Source organism: Oncorhynchus gorbuscha, linkage group LG07 (assembly GCF_021184085.1).
Source record: "Oncorhynchus gorbuscha isolate QuinsamMale2020 ecotype Even-year linkage group LG07, OgorEven_v1.0, whole genome shotgun sequence".
NCBI lineage: Eukaryota > Metazoa > Chordata > Actinopteri > Salmoniformes > Salmonidae > Oncorhynchus > Oncorhynchus gorbuscha.
The window spans coordinates 31,388,112-31,413,732 of NC_060179.1; the positions used below are offsets into that span (position 1 = coordinate 31,388,112).

Below are 25,621 nucleotides of genomic sequence, written 5' to 3' on the forward strand. Positions count from 1 at the left end.
TGCCTTGAAAAATGGGAAAAACTTGCAGAGGCTAGATGTACCACGCTTATAGAGAAAGACCCTAAGAGACTTGCAGGGAGGGGGGGGTGAATAGTTATGCACGCTCAAGTTTTCTGTTTTTTTTGTCTTATTTCTTGTTTGTTTCACAATAAAAACTATTTTGCATCTTCAAAGTAGTAGGCATGTTGTGTAAATCAAATGATACAAACACCCCCAAAAAATATATTTTAATTCCAGTTTGTAAGGCAAAAAAATAGGAAAAATGCCAAGCGGGGGTGAATACTTTTGCAAGCCACTGTATGTCTCAATTGAGTTACCTCCTTCAATAGTACACATTGTACACAGATATTCAACTCCTGAGTGTGACACTCAGCCTTGGCATATCATCTTTAGTAGTAGCCTACCAACCTTGGATTTGTCTGTGTGCATTGACAATGGAACTGAAATCTCTACCGACAAGCCAATGTTTTTGACTTTTTCTTTTCACATGATACTACAGCAATATTTCTCAGCACCAAGTACACTATAGCATCTTTACGGTGCGGTTTACGACCAACATAATTCACCCGATAGCATTACGTACCTTTTCTCTGTGTCTATAAAACAAATGGAGGTCATAGGTTCTCCATCGATTTTCCTATTTTACCATCCGCCGGGTGCCTTTGGGCCTTAAAGTCCTCTCTCATGGTTTGATGTGTGTAGAGAGAGAGTCTGTATTGTCGTTTAACCTAACACTCCTAAAGCGGAGCTTTGAGGCGTGGTGTCCTTAGTGTGCCCACCACAGGGCCAGCTACTAGCCTCTAGCACCGGGCCTAGTTTAGCATGTCTAAGTGGAGGGGGGTAGGTCAATGACATCCCAGGCATGCAATCTCTCTGCCTCCATCTGTCTTCTTGCTCCTGTGGTGCCACTTTTAACTGTGTGACTGTTGCTATGACTCATCAAGCCTGGGAATTGTCCTGGTCAACCGTAATGGCAAAGACGTCAAAACACACACAATCTGCTAACGCCGGGGCGGATCCAAGATCCCGTCGCTAGTGACTTCATCTTGGTGTCCGTGTTATTTTCTCTCAGGTGTGTCTGGTTGGTCATCGCGACTCCTACTAAACTTTACTGCTTATGAATCATTTCATCATGTTTTAATTAAACATGTTTTAATTAAACACCCTTGAACAGAGCAGAAGAACCTGTGTTATACCAACACTTGTGAAAAGTAGGCTATAGTTTAGTAGCTTGACTTTGATCCATAGCACATGAGATGTTGACATGTCTCTATAAGCTATAAACACATCATTCATTCGTTTGATCACCCTGTTGTAGGAAATTCATATTTTCTGTTGCTGCAGTATAATTTCCCTCCTGTAGCAAACTGGCTAAATTAAGATCCTGCATCTGTAGCACCACATTGCCTGTAGTCTACTGTACATGGTGGAGGAACATATTGCCTGTAGCCTACTGTGCATGGTGGAGGAACATATTGTCTGTCGTCCAAATTGGCACTTTTTCCTATTTTGTTGAAGTGGCACTTCACATTTTTGTATGGAAAACGACTGTGAGGATTTTACAATATTCACAATATATTGACACAATTTAAATATTTTTTACAATAAATATCTTATTTCATCAATTACATTTGGAAATGCGTATTTGAGTGAACATTAGCAAGCCAGCAGGAGATGAAACACAAAGTGAATTCTCTCTTCCCTGTCTCCCGGGTTTTAGCTTGCGGCTATTAGGATTAGGATTTAGGATATTAACTAGCTTGTACATGACATATTTAGCTAGCTATGTTATCGACATATGGCAGTACACAAACAAAATCTAGCTCGCATATTTTGCCAGCTATAAGGAAATAGCCGCAAATTAATTCAGTAACGGAGGAAGAGGATAGTGTAACATGTGCTTAGCATGGAATATGCTAACAATGAAACTGACCAAAGGACTAGGTTCGGGTAGAGCAGTAATGAGATTAGCATTAAAAGATCAGACCAGATACCAGGATATACAATTTTAACATGATGCCGGCTAGTTTATTTTAGAAAAAGTTGTAGTTCTGAAAGTAAAAAATGTCCTCTTGAAGACTCAAACCATAAAAAAATGACAAATTAAATGGTCCACAAATGCATTCAACCACTTCTCAAGATGTATGGACCATCAATTATCGGCGTTTCTCTGAAGAGATGGTTATGATTGAACTCACAATTAAAGGCTAGACCTAAAGGATTTGCGCACTTCTGATTGGCAGATAATCTAGTTGGGTTGTTTCTCTCACATTTCCCGGACTATTAACCCATTAGTTGACCTGGTTTACAATAGCTAGCTATAGCAAGCTAATGTTAGAGGCTGCCTCTTCAGCAAGAAGCAACTTTGACAACATTGTCAAAGTTGACAACAAAAATTGACTTTCCCATTGATCATAATTGACAATACGAAGACAGCATGGCTCTGGAGCTTCTCTGAAATGCCACCAGTTCTGCGATCGGATCCATGGCTAAAGCGTCATATTTCAGTATATCCCACACTCAGCAGGCTGTATAGAAAAACTCTTCTGGAACCACAGAATGACCGTATTATCGCAACCCACAGCCCGCATAAACACCATGAAAACTATAAACTAACAGTGACCTCCGTCGCGGACAAAACTACTCTTTCCCCTAGGCTTGTACTATCTACAGTATGACAGAATCAGCAGCTGGCAGACATGTTTACATTTGATTAGTTTTATTAGTGTTATTTCGATGGAAGACGTGAGCTAAATGCACTATAGCTAGCTAATGTTAGAATTGAGGTACCAAGTTAGCTCTTTCACTTAGCTACTGGTTCACTTACATTCTCTCGGTCTCTGCTGGTGCTGCTGGCTGTTTAAGATGCTTTAGAAACCACATTGATGGTAGGGACAGCATGCACTTTAAAAAGCAACTTCTCGCTGAAGCTCTCTCACACATTTCTGCAACATTGAAGGTTCCCAAGGACACAGTGGCCTCCATCATTCTTAAATGGAAGAAGTTTGGAACCACCAAGACTCTTCCTAAAGCTGGCCGCCTGTCCAAACTGAGCATTCGGGGGAGAAGGGCCTTGGTCAGGGAGGTGACCAAGAACCTTATGGTCATTTTGACAGAGCTCCAGAGTTCCTCTGTGGAGATGGGATAACCTTCCAGAAGGTCAACCATCTCTGCAGCACTCCTCCAATCAGCACGTTATGGTAGAGTCGCCAGACAGAAGCCACTCCTCAGTAAAAGGCACATGAAATCAAGATGAAGATGAAGTCATGTCTGGAGGAAACTTGGCACCATCCCTACGGTGAAGCATGGTGGTGGCGGCATCATTGCTGTGGGGATGGATCCAAAATGGCGTAGCAGTAAGACCTGTTTGTTTTTGTCCCGTGTAAATATTGAGTTTTGTTTATTTTTTTTGTATACATTTCAATATATTTCAGTCTCTGTTTTCCATTTTCGGATTAAATATACCTTCCTGCAACTAACCTCACCCAATGTGGAATGGATCTGCTATTTGTTAGACCTTTAACTGGAGCCTCTATCAGAGGATAGCCATCAGTAGCTGGCCAGCTAATTAACTACTAGCTATTTCGTCATTGTTAGCCACTGCTAGTGGTCTTTACCTTTAGCTCAGATGCCAGCCGCATTAGCCCGGATAGCCCTGGATAATACCTGCCAGTCTGCACAGCGCGATATCAGCCCTGAGCATATCGGGCTGCTTTTTTCCAGTCCGATTCCTGCCGCAAGCTCTGGACCATTATACCGGATCATCACAGCTAGCTAACTGCTACCGAGTGGCTATTGTGGCTAATGCCCTTGTCCAGAAGCAAGCACCAGTTAGCCTCGAGCTAGCCTCGAGCTAGGCCCATCTCCCGGCTAGCAAACTAAGTACACCAACTACAATACCTTTCTTGCCAGTTGGCCTGGACCCTTTGTTTACACGGAGCCCCGCCGATCCATCACGACTGGTCTGCTGGTCTGTTGACATAATTCAGGCGATGTGCTCTCAACCAGCAACTGCGTTGTGGATGTCGGTGAAGACCCATCTGCTAGCCCCGGACCACTAGCTTTCTGAACGCTGTGTCCCCTGCTCGCCTAGCGTAGTAACGACTACCGAACGGCTCCCTGTTTCATCTATTGCTGCTCATTGGACCCTATGATCACTCGGCTACACAGCTGATGCTTGCTGGACTGTTCATTAACACGGTACTTCATTTTGTTTATCTGTCTGCCCCAGCCTCAAACTCAGGTCCTGTGTGTAACTAACTGACCCTCTCTGCCCATTTATCTCCATTTACCCATTGTTGTTGTCTTAGCTGTTTACCCATTGTTGTTTTAGCTCTCCCAATCAACACCTGTGATTGCTTTATGCCTCTCTAATGTCAATATGCCTTGTGTACTGTTTAGCCCCTAGTCCCGCTCAACATGCCTCATAGCGCCTTTGTCCCACCCCCCACACATACGGAGACCGCACCTAGCTTATCTGGCACCTCCAGAGATACAACCTCTCTCATCGTCACTCAATGCATAGGATTATCTACTGAGAGCATGCAGAGGTCTGTCATACTATCCAGGTCTATGCCCAAACAGTTCGAGTTTCTACTTTTAAAAATCCATCTCTCCAGAAATAAGTCCCTCACTGTTGCCACTTGTTATAGACCCCCTTCAGCTCCCAGCTGTGAATTGGACACCATATGTGAACTGATTGCCCCATCTATCGTCAGAGATCGTACTGTTAGGTGACCAAAATTGGGATAAGCTTATTAACACCCCTGCCATCCTACAATCTGAAGTAGATGCCCTCAATCTCACACAAATGATCAAGGAACCTACCAGGTACAACCCCACATCCATTAACATGGGCACCCTCATAGATATCATCCTGACCAACTTGCTCTCTAATAACACCTCTGCTGTTTTCAACCAGGATCTCAGCGATCACCTCCTCATTGTCTGCGTTCGTTATGGGTCCGCGGTCAAACCACCACCCCTCATCACTGTCAAACGCTCCCTAAAACACTTCTGCGAGCAGGCTTTCTAATCAACCTGACCTGTGTATCCTGGAAGAATATTGACCTCATCCCGTCAGTAGAGGACGCCTGGTTGTTCTTTGAAAGTGCTTTCCTCACCATCTTAAATAAGCATGCCCCTTTCAAAAAATTTAGAACTAAGAACAGATATAGCCCTTAGTTCACTCCAGACTTTACTGCCCTTGACCAGCACAAAAACATCCTGTGTTGTACTGCACTAGCATCGAATAGTCCCTGTGATATGCAACGTTTCAGTGAAGTCAGGAACCAATATACACAGGCAGTTAGGAAAGCAAAGGCTAGCTTTTTCAAACAGAAATTTGCATCCTGCAGCACTAAAGTTTTGGGATAATGTAAAGTCCATGGAGAATAAGAGCACCTCCTCCCAGCTGCCCACTGCACTGAGGCTAGGAAACACTGTCACCACCAATAAAACCACGATAATCGACAATTTCAATAAGCATTTCTCTACGGCTGGCCATGCTTTCCACCTGGCTACCCCAACCCCGGCCAACAGCTCTGCAACCCCCGCAACAACTGGCCCAAGCCCCCCCCCATCTTCTCCTTCACCCAAATCCAGACTGCTGATGTTCTGATAGAGCTGTAAATTCTGGATCTCTACAAATCAGCTGGGCTAGACAATCTGGACCCTCTCTTCCTAAAATTATCTGCTGCCATTGTTGCAACCTCTATTACAAGTCTGTTCAATCTCTCTTTTGTATCGTCTGAGATTCCTAAAGATTGGAAAGCGGCCAGGATCATTCCCCTCTTCAAAGGGTGAGACACTCTAGACCCAAACTGTTACAGATCTATATCCATCCTGCCCTGCCTGTCTTCGAAAGCCAAGTGAACAAATAGATTACCAACCATTTCGAATCCCACCGTACCTTCTCCGTTATGCAATCCGGTTTCCAAGCTGGACACAGGTGCACCTCAGCCATGCTCAAGGTCCAAAACGACATCATAACCTCTAATCGATAAAAGACAGTACTGTGCAGCCGTCTTCATCGACCCGGCCAAGGCTTTCGACTCTGTCAATCACCACATCCTCATCGGCAGACTCAACAGCCTTGGTTTCTCTAATGACTGCCTCGCCTGGTTCACCAACTACAGAGTTCAGTGTGTCAAATCGGAGGGCCTGTTGTCTGGACCTCTGGCAGTCTCTATGGGGGTGCCACAAGGTTAAATTCTCGGGCCGACTCTTTTCTCTGTATATATCAATGATGTCGCTCTTTCTGCGAGCGATTATTTCATACACCTCTACGCAGACGACACCCTTCTGTATACCTCTGGCCCTTCTTTGGACACTGTGTTAACAAACCTCTAAACGAGCTTCAATGCCATACAACACTCCTTCCGTGGCCTCCAACTGCTCTTAAATGCTAGTAAAATGAAATGCATGCTCTTCAACCGATCGCTATCCGCACCCGCCCGCCCGACTAGCATCACTACTCTGGACAGTTCTGACTTAGAATATGTTGACAGCTATAATACCTAGGTGTCTGGCTAGACTGTAAACTCTCCTTCCAGACACATATTAAGCATCTCCAATCCAAAATTAAATCTAGAATCGTCTTCCTATTTTGCAACAAAGCCTCCTTCACTCATGCTGCCAAACATACCCTCGTAAAACTGACTATCCTACTGATCCTTGACTTCGGTGATGTCATTTTCAAAATAGCCTCTAACACTATACTCAGCAAATTGGATGCAGTCTATCACAGTGCCATCCGTTTTGTCACCAAAGACCCATATACTACCCACCACTGCGACCTGTATTCCTAAAAACCTGTTTTTGCTTTGTCATTATGAGGTATTGTGTGTAGATTGATGAGGGGGAAAAAAACAATTTAATAAATTTGAGCCTAAGGCTGTAACGTAACAAAATGTGGAAAAAGTCTAGGGGTATGAATACTTTCCGAATGCACTCTATATAACAGTTTCGCCTAATAGGGATACACAGCAGATAACAAACTAATTATTGTGTTTTTAGCCAAGAAAAGCCTCTTTGGATATATCACTCCCATCTCTTATATCTAACCACGTACCATTTTGTTCAGTTACATTGGCTTCTTTCTGCGCAATGTCTGTTGTTATTCATATCACCTCCAGTTCGGCTGCAAGTTTGCAGCAGTGATGTATTTCCCCACAATGGTTATAAATACAGATACAGAGCTTTGTCACAAATAATGGGCTTAGAACCATCAATAATACCCCACGATTAAAGGGAAACCATGGAAACAGGATGAAACATGACAGAAACAGGTTATTGTAAATATTCCCGTTCCCCTGAAATAAATCCGGGTTAATAAGTGATCATAGGTTTGACCTTTATTCACCTGGTCAGTCTGTCATGAAAAGAGCAGGTGTTCTTAATGTGTTGTACACTCGGTGTATGTCCAAAGGGACACACACACACACACACACACACACACACACACACACACACACACACACACACACACACACACACACACACACACACACACACACACACACACACACACACACACACACACACACACACACACACACACACACACACACACACACACACACATATATATACAAAGACACTTTGCTTAGGTAGATGTCAGTGGATGCTTGTGTACTTTTGTGTGTGTTTAAAGGGATTTGAATGTCTTGTCTTTTTGTATGATTGTGAGTGACTGGGTGGGCATGTGTGTGTGGAACATGCTGCTCCAAATTAATAATTTTGACCCGTTCCAGTGATTTTCTTAGTTATTTTGTCTGGGGCTCTGGAGAGGAACTGAATGGGTGTCTTTCTGGCTGCTGGCTCCTCAGTCTGGATCTCTCTATGCCTGCATCCCGAATTCAAACCTATTCCCTACCTAGTACATTAATAAAAGTAGTGCACCATGTAGGGAATAGGGTGGCATTTGGTTCGCAATCCTTGATCTCTCTGTCAGTCACAACTCATGTTGCTGGAGTCGATCCAGGAGATAGTCATCTTTATTACCAAAGGCTACAAGGGGAAGGGACATGTTATTTTTTACCCCATTCATTCACAAGATACTAGGGCCAGGCCATAGACTTGATACCTCCTCCAAAACAGAACCTTATGGTTTTATTTCAAACATATACAACTCAGTCACTATAGAGTATAGTAGTAGTTCTCAAACCTCTCCTGTAGGGGATCCTTGCCACTCCATGTATTTGATTTATTGCAGAGCTAGCACACCTGATACAACTTGTCAACTAATCATCGACCCTTGACTAGGTGAATCAGGTGAGCTAGATCAGGACTACAACAAATTGTGAATAGTCTGGGGGTCCCAGAGCAGAGGTTTGAGAACCACACGTCTATAGGATCCAAGTACAACAGAGGAACTAAGCATGACCTTCCTGTACATTTTATGTAGCCTGACTAATATCAAACTCAAAGTGGACAGCTTGCGTTGTACCATGCGGTCTGGATTGCCAGGCTACCATAGACCTGCTACCTGTTCTAAACACATCCTGATGGTTCTACTGTATTTAAAACAGATACAACTCACAGTATAGTCCACAGTATCCAAGTGCAACAGAGGAACTATGCATGAACTTCCTGTACATGTCTGTATATTCTGTTTCTAAAGTTTTCCAATGTTTGTGAGTTACTGTTCTTACTCAAATAAATGAGAAGAGAAGCCTTTTTTTCCAATATCCAGCCAGAACCCATCTGAAAATTGGACTATTTTATTTAATCGTGTTTCCAATACTTCTCATATAAAAGCCAGAATTTAATTTCAGTCCAATTAAGAGAGAGAGAGTCTGCGGCTCAATATTGATCTAAATAACACTACGCTCCCATTGGTTCTCATCACTTCATGGTCCAATCAAAATCCTCTCTGCCATAACAACATAATGTACTTACTCTTATGGAGGATGAAGACTGATTTAAGGGTAGCTCTCTTTAGTGCACAGTGATTTCCCATGAGTGGAGCTTTATGAAAAACGTGCACGGGATAGATATCATGGCTGTAAGTGCCTGCATGTGTACAAGACATAACGTAGAGCTCTGTCTGAATTATGAAGTCTGCATCTCAAATGGCACCCTATTCCCTATATACAGCGCCTTCAGAAAGTATTCACACCCCTTGACTTATTGACTTTTGTTCTGTTACAGCCTGAATTTAAAATGGAATAAATTATGAATTTTGTCACTGACCTACACCCAATAGTGGAATTATGTTTCTTTTTAAAGAATTGAGATAAAAAAAATTAAAAAATGAAAAGCTGAAATGTCTTGGGTCAATAACTAATCAACACCTTTGTTATGGCAAGCCTAAATAAGTTCAGGATGAAACATTTGCTTACACGTCACATAATAAGTTGCATGAACTCACTCGGTGTGCAATAATAGTGTTTAACATGATTTTGTGAATGACTACCTCATCTCTTTACCCCACACATACAATTATATGTAAGGTCCCTCAGTCGAGCAGCGAATTACAAGCACAGAATCAACCACAAATACCACAGAGGTTGCCTTGCCTTGTTTACATACCACCACAGTCAGTGTGAGCTGTATTCCACCATAAACAAACAAGAAAACGCTCACCCAGAGGTGGAGCTCCTAGTAGGGGACTTTAATGCAGGGAAACTTAAATCCGTTTTACTAAATTTCTATCAGCGTATTAAATGTGCAACTAGAGGAGAAGAAAACTCCGGACCATCTATATTCCACACACAGAGACGCATTCAAAGCTCTCCGTTGCCCTCCATTTGGCAAATCTGACCATAATTCCATCCCCCTGATTCCTGCTTACAAGCAAACATTAAAGCAGAAAGCACCAGTGACTTGATCAATAAAAAAGTGGTCAGATGAAGCAGATGCTAAACTACAGGACTGTTTTGCCAGCACAAACTGGAATGATTTCTGGGATTCCTCCGATGGCATTGAGAAGTACACCACATCAGTCATTTGCTTCATCAATAAGTGCATCGATGACGTCGTCCCCACAGTGACCGTACATACAGTACATACCCTAACCAGAAGCCATGGATTACAGGCAGCATCCGCACTGAGCTAAAGGCTAGAGCTGCCGCTTTCAATGAGCGGGACCCTAACCCGGAAGCTTATAAGAAATCCCGCTATGCTCTCCGACGAACCATCAAACAGGCAAAGCATCAATACAGGACAATACAAGATCGAATCGTACTACACCGGCTCTGATGCTCGTTGGATGTGGCAGGGCTTGCAAACCATTACAGATAACAAAGGGAAGCACAGCCGAGAGATGCGCAGTGACACAAGCCTTCCAGACGAGCTAAACTACTTTTATGCTCGCTTCGAGGCAAATAACACTGTAACATGCATGAGAGCACCAGCTGTTCCGGAAGACTGTGTGATCCTGCTCTCCGCAGCCGATGTGCCTAAATGACTACCGACCCGTAGCACTCACATCTGTAGCCATGAAGTGCTTTGAAAGGCTGGTCATGGCTCACATCAACACCATTATCCCAGAATCCCTAGACGCACTCAATTTGCATACCGCCTCAACAGATCCACAGATGATGCAATCTCTATTGCACTCCACACTGCCCTTTCCCACCTGGACTAAAGGAACACCTATGTGAGAATGATATTCATTGACTACAGCTCAGTGTTCAACACCATAGTGCCCTCAAAGCTCTACAGAGTATTTTGTGTAGACCGTTGACAAAAAATACAAATAAATCCATTTAAAACTTTGTAACACAACAAAATGTGAAAAAGTCAAGGGGTGTGAATACTTTCTGAAGTCACTGTAGTGCACTACTTTTGACCAGAGCCTATAGTAGTGCACTATATAGGGGATACAATGCCATTTAGGACACTGTCTGAAAGGCTTCTACACTGTCCCTAGTCCACATTGTTTACTGCTACCAGTAATAGCATTGTCTTGCCATGTGATATGTATATTCTTTCCTTTCTATGTTCTTTATCTGCTTTCATTCCCAGCCCCAGATAGCAGTGTGACTCTGTCCCCAGTCCTTCTGTGCCCCCCCTCCTCCTTTACCTGTGCCAGTGGGGAGTGTATTGATGAGGGCAAGGTGTGTGACTTCACCCCACATTGTCCTGGCAGGGAGGATGAAGCCAGCTGCCGTAAGAACCCTGTAGCCAAAAATGCCAAGTAACAAACACACCAAACTCCAAATCCCATAAAAAAAACTCTGGGTGTATCCCAGGTGCTGTGCTCAAGCTTCTGTCTTTTTGTAGTTTCATCATTTTTTTTCTGCTACAGTTGTAGACTATATCAGAAATGATCACGTTTGATCCTTCAGGTTGTTGAAGTTTGATGTAAGAGTACTTCTTCAATGTCCAATGTAGTTGAAGCTATGAATTAGTCAAATGTAGTCCGGAGGTCAGAATGGGGGTCAGTCCCATTCCTATTGCATTTCAATGTAGGAAAGCATTGACCCTCCCTCTGCTCGATGCCATTGAATCCATTGTCTTGTTGATTTGATTTATTTTGCTGTAAAACATTACTACGGTTTAGAAAGTACACAGAAATCCCAGAGAAGAACACAAGCAAGCTTGAAATACACTTACTTACTTATGCTCTCTCTTCACCCAGGCTCCTTCTGTGACTTTGAGAGTGACTCTTGTGGCTGGCATGAGTATGGCTTTGCCCAGGGGGATGGTTTCGACTGGGTCAGGGGCTCAGCAATGACCGTACCACTGGACCACCAGGGCCAGATCCCTCCTCTGGACCACTCCACCAACAGCAGCCAGGGTAGGAGGGAGGTGTCGCTGTCAACACAACACCACACAACACTCCAAAAAGCACAGTAACGCTAGCTCTGGTCCAGGGTGTTACGTGCTTCCTCCTAACAGCATCAGTGTCAGAAAATCACACCTAACACCTTGAACCAGAGCTAGGCAACACTGTGGTCTGAAAATAGTTATCTCCCCCACCCCCCACAGAGCGAGCTAATGGAATAAGCACAGAGGTGTGATTGCCTGATAAGAGGCTGTGTGGTGTCGGCTCGATGCTGTCGGTTTGGAAATAAGAGGCAGAATAAAATAATATTACTCGCAGATTAAATCAATCACTTCTTCCGAAAATGCCCCGGCTGGTAATTTTGTAAGTACAGAGCCAGAGAGAGAGCAGCGGCGTCTGGAGAGAGAGAAACGCTTTCTCAGCCATCTGAATAATAGAGGGGAAATCGACATCTCTCCCGCCTGGTATTAAAAACCACACACCTCTGCGCAATATTTCACCCACTCCCAAACTTTATGTGCTCTTCTTCCTCTGCATTTTCAAAAATATATTTTTTTTGCAATCAGGATAGTCAGGTTAATTGTTGTACGTTTATGGCTTCTTCCTCATGTTTATTTTTTATATGGGATGTCTCCTTCCTCCCTCCCTCCCCCCTCCTTCCTTCTCTCCGTCCATTTCTCTCAGCTCTGCTATTTTCAGGTTTTTATGCAGTTGTAAAGATCTCCTCTGCTTTCCCTTCTCATTGCAGGCCACTTTATGTTTGTCTTCAAGAACAGTAGCAGTATTTCCCAGAAGGCTTTTCTCCGGGGCCCCCAGTACCGCCAGTCAGCCTCTGGGTGCACCATGACCTTCTGGTGAGGATGATGACCCTGTTATCTTACAAACGGCATTAGAAGATTCCATTCCTCATGGTTCAGTAATGGGTCTGATGTTATTTCCACACTGGGGTGCCTCAGGGTATAGCTTTTGATTATCTCAGTACAGTGGCTCACTTTCTCTATAGGGCACCGTGACATTGTGCTACATACAAAATATTTACCGCTGTCTCTCTCAACAGAATAGGCATGAATTGAGATAACGCTGAATTTCTCCTGAACTCATTGGTCTGTAGATATATCACATGCCTATCTAAAGCTCTGCTGTTTTAGACTGCCAATTTGAGTTATAGATGTTCAAATGCAGTATTTCACTAGCTCTGCCTCTCTCTCCCTCTCTTTTTGCTCTATGAGCATATCCCATTACATAGCTTCAGTCAGTAGTGAGACGTGCATCTGAATCGGTCATATTATGACACTTTTATGGCTGTTTAACATCCCTGTCAGAAGACAGATTGTATATTTCCTTTGGATGATTGGAATGCTGCATTTGTCAGAAAATTGCAGTTCGAGGGTTTATCAATTTCATTTTCTCCAGAGCAAGCAGAAATGTTCACGTTTAATGTCCGGCATGTTACATTATCATTCCTGGACAAATCATTACCTCGTCTCAAGAAATGAAGTACACTTCAACAGAAAACTCTGATGGGTTGCAAACCAGCCTGGTCAAATGGCTGTTATGTATCAGTAGTATGTAATGAGTGCGTCCCAAATTGCAACCTATTCCTTACATAGTGAACTACTTTTGACCAGAGCCAAGTAGTACACTATAGAGGGAATAGTTTGCCATTTGGGACGCAAACAATTATCCCTCTCTACCCCCACACACCCAGGCATTATAACTCAGGCATCTCGGTGGGGGCTGCAGAAATGTACCTGCGTATCGCTGGCATGGACAACACCACCGTGCTGTGGCAAACCCTCTATAACCAAGGGAACCACTGGAACCGGGTCACGGTGCAGCTGGGCCGAATCACTCAGCCCTTCCAGTTCTTATTGGCTAAGCTCAGCCTGGGCGTGTTTGATGGAGTCTCGGCCCTGGACGACATCAGCTTCCAGAACTGCTTGTTGCCCCCAGCGGTGGAGGCGGGGCAGTGCCCCAGCCACACCCACTTCCACTGCTTGCGGAGCCGGGCATGTGTGGAGCACCTGCAGCTTTGTGACCTGGTGGACGACTGTGGGGATGGCTCGGACGAGGAGGACTGCTGTGAGTCATACTCACACAGACACATAGGCAACCATACAATCAAAATATAATGTACAGTACATGTGTGAGATACTAGAACATACAACAAAATAGGAACATTTTGGCTAAGCACTTTGCTCTTATAGCACATATTTTGTGGGACGATAACAGGAAAACTCTTTCTCTCTGTCAATATTGTCTTCCTCTCCATCTCTTCCTTCCTCAGCCGCGGAGCTGATTTGTGACTTTGAACAGGGACTGTGTAGCTGGACCCAGGAGCAGAGCCACAAGGGAGGTGACATCTTTGACTGGACGCACATCCAGGGACCAACGCCCACCCTCCAAACTGGCCCCTGGAAGGACCATACCCTGGGCAACGTCAACGGTCACTACCTGTACATTGAGTCCTCTGCCCCCCAGGAGTTTAAGGACACAGCTGTGCTGGTCAGCCCAGTGTTCCAGCCTACTCTCCACCATGGTAACGGAATGCCCAGCATCGCCACAGGCCCCCGCCACCCCTGTGTGTTCCGCTTCCACTACCACATGTTTGGGTCTCATGTGTTCCGCCTGGCTGTTTACATGAGGACCACCAAGCCTGGCCACGGTCACATGCTGTGGGTGCGCTACGGCGACCAGGGCAACCTGTGGCACAGGAAAACTCTCTACCTCAACAGCGCCAAGCCCTTCCAGGTAACTAGGGTTGCCAAAATTCCCAGGTGTTCTAGAAATCCCAGATTGGAAGTTTCCTGGAATCAGGAGGGAATAAGCAGGAAATTGGGGAATCCTCCAATCAGGATTTCTGGAAAAACAGGGAATTTGGGGAAAGTTCCCTCTTTTGCAACCCTGTAGGTAACTCATTCAAAACTCTTCAAATTAGTTCCAGAGAGAATGTGATGTGATGGTTTATTGATGTTGTCGTCTGGTGAGCCTTTCTGAGGGATGGTTGGTTTAGTGGTATTTCTGCTATTAAACCACACTTGTACCTCATAAAGAGATACCCGCCACTGCTCTGAGACTCAACAGAAAACAGTCCACATTGACATCAGTCGGTCAACTGTTCATTTCCAATCGGACAACACAAATTGCATGCTGTAGTTAAACAGTCCTCACTTGAGTTCTTCGTGGTTCTAAAGCCTGGTTCACATTGGCATTTTTTTTTGCATATCTGATTGGAAGCTGTTCTTTTCCTGCAGTCTGAATAGCCAAAAAAAGCACATTTGAATCAGATATTTCAATGGACATTTCAAACCACCTTTGTAGGTCGTTTTGAAATCAGATACAAATCTGATTCTTGGCCATGCAACTTGATCTGATTTATTTGTCCTCACGTGGTGTTTAGACTGTTATTTGGCACATCCTGTTGCTTGCTAGCTACTCTGACATTTTTGACAAGAACAAGTTGTAGCTAACGGGCTTGTTAATTGTTTATAAACAATTGAGTGATTGTGCTAGAAAGCGTAACAGCTACCTAGCTAGTTATTTATTTTGATTTATTTATTTATTTATTTATATTTATCATTTGAGGCTTTTAAAGTGTTCTTACACTATGATTTTCTTTTTAAAAGATTACATTTTTTATTAACGAAAACAGAACACATTCCACATCCACAGATGTGGAATATATAATCTAATAAATCAAACAAAACCAACATATTTGCAGCAGCACTATCTGTGACCATAGCTATTTCCAGCTTTAGCTGAGACAACGAGCGAGGAATTTGTTTTGCAGCACCTCGCACAACATCTACAGTATATACACACATTTCCCTATTCACCCCATTCGCTCTGTCCAATTTTGAAATATAGTTGTGTAGTGGAGACCAGAGTCTATCAAATCTGGGCTGTCTCTTGTGGAGGTCATAAGTGAGCTTTCCAAGAGGAAGAAAATCAACAGTCTGGTCAATCCACATGTTCAATGTAGGAGAAGAATTAGAAGCCCACAGTAGATAATGATAGTATGTGACAGTCCTAAACACATTTTCTCTGTCTGGATCAAGAACAAAGTCCTGTTGGGCATCGAGAAGATAGAGACACGGGGTTATATCAAACTGTACATCTAGTATTTTCTGTGCAGCAGTATGTATAGATTGCCAAAATCCGATAATCTCTCTACAACTCCAAAATACATGAATATACAGCAAATTCCACTTTCAGATGTACATCTTTTACAATCAGGAGAAATGTCTGTATTCATTCTATAGAGAAGTTTGTTCAAAAAAATATATTAAACAAAACATTTGTATTTTAGTAGAGGAGCAGTATACTCTGTCGCAAACATCCGCCCCACAACTCTTCACTGATAGTCAGACAAAGGTCCTTTTCCCAGATTATTTTCAAAGGGGTAAAGGAGGAGCCCACATTCTCAGAAAGGAGTCGATAGATATAGGAGATTTAGCCTTTGGTGGACTCAAGAAGGGTCTCAACTTCATTCAGCTGAGCTCCATAGCTCTCCTTGGAAGTGAATGAGGAAAATGACATGTCTAGTATGAAGATATATGTTTTAAATTGGATCTTGGCACATTGAATTCACTGCAGAACTCTTGAAAGGATTTCAGTATAGTTGTGTTCTGATGAAACAGGTCTGACACGGTCCTGATCCCGAGAGTATGCCGAAGATGAAAGTTGGCATCACTCAGGGCTTTGGGCAAGTTTGGGTTGCGTGTTATAGGTGAGTGAGAGCATATCTGTGAGGAAATCACAGCATTCTGCAGTGATACGCCATCCCATCTGGTTTGGGCTTAGTGGGACTGTCATTACTTTTTTCACCAGGACAATGACCCAAAACACACTTCCAGGCTGTGTAAGAGCTATTTGATCAAGAAGAAGAGTGATGGAGTGCTGTACCAGATGATCTGGCCTCCACAATCACCCGACCTCAACCCAATTGAGATGGTTTGGGATGAGTCGGACCGCAGAGTGAAGGAAAAGCAGTCAAGAAGTGCTCAGCATATGTGGGAACTCCTTCAAGACTGTTGAAAAAGCATTCCAGGCTTAGCTGGTTGAAATTTTTATTTATTTTATTTCACCATTTTTAGGCCAGTTGAGAACAAGTTCTCATTTACAACTGCGACCTGGCCAGGATAAAGCAAAGCAGTATGACAAAAACAACACAGACTTCACATGGGATAAACAAACGTACAGTCAATAACACAATAGAAACATCTGTATACAGTGTGTGCAAATGAAGTAAGGAGGTAAGGCAATAAATAGGTTAATAGTGGCGAAGTAATTACAATTTAGCAATTTACACTGGAGTGATATGTGCAGATGAGGTTGTGCCAGTAGAAATACTGGTGTGCAAAAGAGCAGGAAAACAAATATGGGGATGGGGTATGTAGTTGGTTGGATGGGCTATTTACAGATGGGCTATGTACAGCTGCAGTGATCGGTAAGCTGCTCTGACAGCTGACGCTTAAAGTTAGTGAGGGTGATGCAGTCGGAAGTTTACATACACTTAGGTTGGAGTCATTAAAACTTATTTTTCAACCACTCCACAAATGTCTTGTTAACAAACTATAGTTTTGGCAAGTCAGTTAGGACATCTACTTTGTGCATGACAAAAATAATTTATCCAACAATTGTTTAAAGACAGATTATTTAACTTATAATTCACTGTATCACAATTCCAGTGGGTCAGAAGTTTACGTACGCTAAGTTGACTGTGCATTTAAACAGCTTGGAAAATTCCAGAAAATGATGTCATGGCTTTAGAAGCTTCTGATAGGCTAATTGACATAATTTGAATCAATTGGAGATGTACCTGTAGATGTATTTCAAATCCTACCTTCAAAAAAAAGTGCCTCTTTGCTTGACATCATGGGGAAATCAAGAGAAATCAGCCAAGATCTAACATTGTTTTTGTAGACCTCCACATGTCTGGTTCATCCTTGGGAGCAATTTCCAAACGGCTGAAGGTACCACTATCATCTGCACAAACAATAGTACGCAAGTATAAACACTATGGGACCACACAGCCATCATACCGCTCAGGAAGGAGACGCATTCTGTCTCCTAGAGATGAACGTACTTTGGTGCGAAAAGTGCAAATCAATCCCAGAACAACAACAAAGGACCTTGTGAAGATGCTGGAGGAAACGGGTACAAAAGTATCTATATCCACAGTAAAATGAGTCCTATATCGACAACCTGAAAGGCCGCTCAGCAAGGAAGAAGCCACTGCTCCAAAACCGCCAGACTACGGTTTGCAACTGCACATGGGGACAAAAATCATACTTTTTGGAGAAATGTTCCCTGGTCTGATGAAACAAAAATGGAACTGTTTGGCCATAATGACCATCGTTATGTTTGGAGGAAAAAGGGGGAGGATTGCAAGCTGTGAAGCATGGGGGTGGCAGTATCATGTTGTGGGGGTGCTTTGCTGCAGGAGGGACTGGTGCACTTCACAAAAAAGATGCCAATCTTGAGGGAGGAAAATTGTGGATATATTGAAGTAACATCTCAAGACATCAGTCAGGAAGTTCAAGCTTGATTCCTAATGGGTCTTCCAAATGGACCCATTAAGATTTAGATGCACTATTGTAAAGTGACTGTTCCACTGGATGTCATAAGGTGAATGCACCAATTTGTAAGTCGCTCTGGATAAGAGCGTCTGCTAAATGACTTAAATGTAAATGTAAATGAAATGCCGAGGTATGTTCTTACAGTCCCTCCATGCTAGTAGGACGTTGTAAATCACAAAGGTTTTGGGTATGTTGCCCACTTCGCTAAAGTTATTCCTGAATATAATTCATCTTAGGGGCAATGGACCACAGGATTGGGCCTCTTATCTGAATCCACATTGAGTCTTGTCTGTTTGTGATGCATGTTAACATGTTGTGGATTTGTAGTACAATTGAAGGCAGGGAAGTGCAAAACCACTCTTAGAGTCAGGTTTCAATAGAATAGAGAACTTAATCCTAGGTTTTTTTATTGTCCCATGTAAATTTGGTGATGCGTTGGTTGGTTGTTTAGAGAAAATAAACTAGGAGATAACATGGGAGCATCTGAAATAAATAGTTCAATCTAGGGAGGATGTTCATACAGATAGCATTGATTCTTCCGACTAAGCTAATTGGGAAGGAAATCCAGGTTTCGAGATCATTCTTGATTCGATCCAGAAGTGGGAGATACTTTTAATTGAAAAGGCAATTCAGATCTGGTGTTACAAAGATTCCAAGGTATTGAAACCCCTGTGTCTTCCATTGGAACGGGAAGAGTGTCTTCATAGAGCTGGTGAGTCGAAGATTGAGAAGGAAAACAATGGATTTGTTCAAATATATCTTAAATCCTGACAACTTGCCGTAGTGAGCAATTATGTCTAAAATGGGAGTGTGGGATTTCTCAGGATTGGATATGTAGAGCAAGACATGATCCGCGTAGAGGGAAATCTTGTTCTGAAGGCCACCTGCAGAAACCCCCATAATACTTGGATCGCTCCTCATCAACTCCGGCCCCAACAAGTAGAGCAGGGGGACAGCGAGCATTCTTGTTTTGTTCCACATCTCAAAGGGAATCTGTGAGAGTTCAGACCGTTAGTAGACACCATGGCATTTGAATGAGAATATAGGGACTTAATCCATTTACTAAAGTTTGGTGCCCATATTGAACTTTTCTAAGACAGAGAACAGAAAGCTCCACTCCATCCTGTCAAACGCCTTCTCAGCATTCAGTGAAGCCAGCAGGACAGGGGTCTTTTGTGCGTTTACCTGATCTATAATATTAAAAAGACGGTTTGGTCCCCTTTTATTATTTTGGGAAAAAGAGTGTTTCGTCTTTTGGCAAGCAATTTGGTAATTATTTTGTAATTGAAAACCAACAAGCTTATGGGCTAGAAGTACCAGCAGGATAGAGGGTCCTTGTCTTTTTTTGAGCAACACTGTAATGCGAGCTGTGTACATAGAGTCTGGGACAGCTCAGTTTTCACAAAAATCATCCAGCGTTGGCATGAAAATGGGGCTAAGCTGGGACCAAAAAGCTTTGGAGAACTCTCTGGGAAATCCGTCTGGGCCTGGGGACTTGTTAGGTGGCATGGAAATAATTGCCTCTAGGACCTCCTCAGGAGTGAAGGGGGAGTCGAGATCTTCTTGGTCGGTCTCCGATAGTTTTGGTAGCGAGATTCCTCTATGAAGGAATGGAGTTCTGCTTCTGTATGTTTTCTCTCAGAAGTATATCATTTGCAGTAAAAATCATGAAAAGTAAAATGTATCTTATCTGGATCATAAGTGACCATGTCATCTTCTGTTCGGATTGCCATGATTGTATGATTGAAATGATCTGTTTTAAATTGGCATGCAAGCAATCTGCTAGGCTTGTTGCTATACTCATGGTATTTCTGTTTAGTAAAGAAAACATTTTTTTTAAATCTCTCGAGTATAGTCCAAGTTTAGTTTGGCTTTGGCTGCTTTTAGTTGACTCCAGGAGGAGCTGTCTGTTGATTGTTCATATATATATATATATATATATATATATATATATATATATATATATATATATATATATATATATATATATATATATATATATATATATATGTTTTTTGCAGCATTCCAGCTCCCTTTGAAAATCTAACCTGTGTGCTTCCATTGCTATTTTCTTAGAGGAAGCATATGCAAATAGATGACCTCTTGGTGTGGCTTTGAGAGCATCCCACATTGTGGCCGGAGGAACATTAACCTGTTACTCCTACCCCCTACTTTTTGAACATTCTGTTAAAAATCGCGCAACATTTCAGCGCCCTGCTACTCATGCCAGGAATATAGTATATGCATATGATTAGTATGTGTGGATAGAAAACACTCAGACGTTTATAAAACTGGTTAAATCACGGCTGTGACTATAACAGAACGTGCGCTTCATTGAAAAGCGCAGGACAATCTGATCACTGAAAATGGGAAAATATATCCATGCACCACGAGAACCCATTGTTGAATGTGATCCACATTAAATGGGGCCGAGGTTGCAATACCTACAGCTTCCACACAATGTCAACAGTCTTGTCATTTGCCTACGATTTGTTTCTTGGTCAAACGGACACAAGGTAGCGCCTTTATTTTGGTTGAGATTTACCCGGACATTATTTCCAGACGTACAGCTATAGAATATACATCGCCTCGTGATCAATTTGATCGCTTATGAACGTTTACTAATACCTAAAGTTGCATTACAAAAGTATTTCGAAGTGTTTTGTGAAAGTTTATCGTCGACTTTTTTAATTTTAAAAAATGATGTTACGTTATAAAACGCTATTTTTTTCCTTGATCACAGTCTTCATAGATCGATATCTAGACTATATATGGACCGATTTAATCGGAAAAAAAAGACCCAATAGTGATGTTTATGGGACATCTAGGAGTGCCAACAAAGAATATGGTCAAAGGTAATGAATGTTTTATATTTTATTTGTGCGTTTTGTGTAGCGCCGACTATGCTAATTATTTTGTTTACGTCCCCTGCGGGTCTTATGGGGTGTTACATGCTATCAGATAATAGCTTCTCATGCTTTCGCCGAAAAGCATTTAAAAAATCTGACTTGTTGCCTGGATTCACAACGAGTGTAGCTTTAATACAGTACCCTGCATGTGTATTTTAATGAACGTTTGAGTTTTAACGAGTGCTATTAGCATTTAGCGTCGCACATTTGCATTTCCAGATGTCTACATGGGACGCCTGCATGTCGGGTAGGAGCAAGAGGTTAAAGTCTTTGCTGTCATGTGTATAGTTGTCTATCCATGAAGTGACCAATGTATGGAATGCTTTGTTTTATAAAATGGAGGTGTTGAATTTCCAATTCTTTGACCTTGGGACGTTTTTACAGAGGTCAAAGCAGAGGCGGACAAAGGCGTGATTTGAAAGTGCTATGGGTTCGATTGTACAAGTGGCAGAAGTTATGGGATAAAAATGTACTCTATACGAGAGTAGATGTTATGGACATTGGATTAGTATGTATAGTCCATAGATGAGCTATTAGTCTCTCTTCAGATATCTATCAGTCCCCAATCTCTTTAGTAAGAGAGTTCAACGTCTTTGCCAATCTAGGGTTTGTGGTGGGGACTTGAGATGATTTGTTCAGAGTTGAGTTGAGGGTACAATTCAAATCTCCAGCCAGCACGCCAAAGGAAACGCAATGCTCATTGAACAGGGTTATCATTTCCGACATGAAAGCGGGAGTATCTGTGTTAGGGGGCGTATATATTGAAAGTAGTAATTGGTTGCCCGTACAGTGACCCAGTTATTATAGGAAATCTTCCCTCTGAATCAGATGTGTTTTTGTCAATTATGAATGGAACATGCTTATGGATAAATATGGCTGTGCCTCTATTGTTAGATTTGAAAGATAACGAAACACACCTGTCCCACCTAAGCTCTGCTCAGTTTAGCGTGTTCGCTAATCTGGCATCACAGAGGTCTCTTGTCGAAGCGCAATATCTGGCCTATGGCAGTTCCATGTCAGTAGATTAAAGGTACTAATCAAAGTCATTGTACAGTTATGGAACTCTAGTACAAGTCATCTCTGGGTATATAGGTGGATAATAGTTACAGCTGCCATCACATGAAAAAAAAGAAAGAACGATCTCTGAACACCCCAGCCGAATTCCCATACAACTCGACATACTGTTTACTGTTGGATATGTTAACCCCAAGCTTAGTCGCAATTCTGTGTTTCCGACAAATGCGATCAATGCCTCATCCTCTCCGCCCCGCATTAACTGAGTGACAATGTAGCATCCGTCCAGGCCACAGTTTAAAAAAAAGGAAGAAATAAAGTAAATAAAAGCAATAGCCCGGCCTACAAATAAATCCTCCAAATCCTCCAAAGGACACGGGCTTAATCCCGAATGGCGCATGCGGTTTAAGGCACTGCATCTCAGTGCTAGAGGCGTCACTGCAGACACACTGATTCGAATCCAGGCTGTATCCCAACCGGCCGTGACTGGGAGTCCCATAGGGCGGCATGCAATTGGTCCAGCGTCGTCCAGGTTTGGCCGGTGTAGGTCGTCATTGTAAATAAGAATTTTGTTCTTTAACTGACTTGCCTAGTTAAATAAAGGTTAAATAAATAAAAACAGAAGTGAGGGAACAAATCCCTGAGAGGAATCTATAGGATAAGTTATTTGTTATATCAACAGAATAAAAAGGCAATCATACACATAAACATTAACTTGACAACACTGATCCTCCTGTTGATATGTCTCCCAAATAACCTACATGTTCTACGGACAAGATAACACGCTGTAAATGGTTCATTGTCTCACTTCACACTAAAGGTGAAATAAAAGAAGGCTAAAACGTTAGGAGGCCTAGGTTAGGCTATAGGGCATATTCCTCTCGCAGCCAAAATAAAAAAGAAATAGAAGGATGGGTTCAACAGAGGATGAGGTTGGCAGTTGTTGGGCGTTGGGAAGGGACGTGTTCTCACTCTCCTGGCTAATGGCGCTAGTTTTTTTCTGAAGCTAGCTGTTTCTTGGAGGCTTTTTCGGCGGCTATTGCTCGAGTCCGGGTTAAAATGTCACATGTAACGTTGCCTTTTGTAGCCGCCATGGCTATTTTGACTATAGCTAACGGGGTTTAACTTGAAGTGGAGGTAAGATTAAGAATTGGAAATGACTTGTACGGAACTCTCAGTTCATGCGGCCATCTCGTTCAAGAGTCCCGTGATCCCCCCCTTACACTATGATTTTGAACACTCAAAACAACTGGGAAGCGTCCATGGCAGGCATTCATGGCAGGCATTCATGGCAGGCATTCATGGCAGGCATTCATGGCAGGCTTGCTACATAACCTCTGAGTGATGAGCACCACCACCAATCAACCTACACGTCTGTGCACACACCCATTGTTACTATGACAACTAGCGTAGCCATGATAGCAAATTACTGCTGTCTGAACACACACACAAATCCAATTTGGTCACTTGTAACTCGCTGTTTGGGCAGTCAGTATTTCAAAACAGATTTGATTAAGGCCTGATTAAGTTATTAGCTAATATGCTGTAGTCAGGGGTTGTCACGTTCTTCCCTAGACTCGGCATATCTCCCCTCTGTCCAATAAACTTGGGTTTATTCCAGCTCACATCCAATTAACAGTCCAGATTAATTGGCTCAGGCCTGAGGTGAGCTGTTGGAGGAGTAAAAGCAGCCCTCTAAGGGTGGAGGAGATCCACTCACTCACTCACTCACTCACTCACTCACTCACTCACTCACTCACTCACTCACTCACTCACTCACTCACTCACTCACTCACTCACTCACTCACTCACTCACTCACATGTTGCTCTATCAGTCCGAATTACGGGGGAGAAAGGGAAAGGTAAGATCTGCTGAATGAGACATGAGTTCCTCTAAACTCAACAAAAGTCAAACTTTGGGGGCGGTCTCTAAATATTGATATTTTGACCGGGACGCGCACCGACAGCAAGATGCATCTACCTCACCGAAGAAAACATTTGAGCAAGCGAAACAGCGCCCCCTTGTCTCAGTATGTGTAGCCCATGTACAGTGTCTGATACTGTCTGGCCAAAAAGAGTATGACAATTCACCTCTCCAGTGAGATAGATTGAGCCACTTTCAAATTGAAGGAAAATTATAAAACGTTCTTCCATACTTTTTTTGTTGTTCACATTTTTTGGGGAAGCATGGCTTCCTGTGGCATCCATGAATACACACCACTGTAGTAGGCTTAATGACTATCACCAAATGTCATTACACTTATGGTGTTTGTAACTAACTCATTCACCCTTATGGTGTTTGTAACTGTTTGGATGCTGGAATTATGGACGAACGTGCACAGCCGCAGGTAGCCTACTTTTTGAAGTGATTTGTTTCACAATCGGATGAAAACATCATAAATGGTTGTGTTCATGACATATTAAAACGTAATACATGTTTACTGTTAAATTATGTCTTTACTATTAGGCCCAATAGGCTCCCCCAAATGTCACGGTATAATTCTCACTCTGTGTGGAATTCTAATATACTGAACAAAAATATAAATGCAACATGCAACAATTTCAAAGACTTCATTCACTAAGTTACAGTTCATATGAGGAAATCAGTCGGTTGAAATGAATTCACTAGATTCTAATCTATGGATTTCACATGACTGGGAATACAGATATGCATCTGTTGGTCACAGATACCTTTAAAAAAAAATGGACCTCACAATGGGCCTCAAGATCTCGTCACAGTATTTTTGTGCATTCAAATTGCCATAGATAAAATGCAATAGTATTCGTTGTTCATAGCTTATGCCTACCAATACCATAACCCCACCCCCACAATGGGGCACTCTGGTCACAACGTTGACATCAGTAAACTGTTCGCCCACAAAACGCCAAAGACATGGTCTGTGGTTGGGAGACCGGTTATATGTACTGCCAAATTCTCTAAAACTACATTGAAGGTGGCTTAGGGTAGAGAAATGAACATTTCATGCTCTGGCAACAGCTCTGGTGGACATTCCTACAGTCAGCATGCCAATTGCACACTCCTTCAACATTTGAGACATTTGTGGCATTGTGTTGTGTGACAAAACTGCACATTTTAGAGCACAAGGTGCACCTGTGTAATGATCCTGCTGTTTAATCAGCTTCTTGATATGCCATACCTGTCAGATGGATGGATTATCTTGGTAAAGGAGAAATGCTCACTAACAGGGATGTAAACAACATTTGAGAGAAATAATCTTTTTTTTTTTTGCGTATGGAACATTTCTGGGATCTTTTATTTCAGCTCATGTTGCGTTTACATGTTGCGTATAATTTTTTGTCCAGTATAGAACAGACCTGGGGGTGGTCAGTGGGGGAGTTTTTTCATTAGCTTACTAGCTACC

The 25,621-nt window shown here is 42.6% G+C and overlaps 1 protein-coding gene across 1 annotated transcript in view; it reads left to right on the top strand.

Moving 5' to 3' along the window:
- malrd1 (MAM and LDL receptor class A domain containing 1) overlaps positions 1 to 25,621 on the top strand; it is a 123,381-nt gene that overhangs the window by 13,898 nt on the left and 83,862 nt on the right. The window contains exons 6-10 of the mRNA XM_046356187.1: positions 10,972 to 11,115; positions 11,588 to 11,746; positions 12,483 to 12,588; positions 13,443 to 13,816; positions 14,022 to 14,485. Of these exons, the coding sequence (XP_046212143.1) occupies positions 10,972 to 11,115; positions 11,588 to 11,746; positions 12,483 to 12,588; positions 13,443 to 13,816; positions 14,022 to 14,485 (1,247 nt within the window). The remainder of the gene's footprint in view (positions 1 to 10,971; positions 11,116 to 11,587; positions 11,747 to 12,482; positions 12,589 to 13,442; positions 13,817 to 14,021; positions 14,486 to 25,621) is intronic.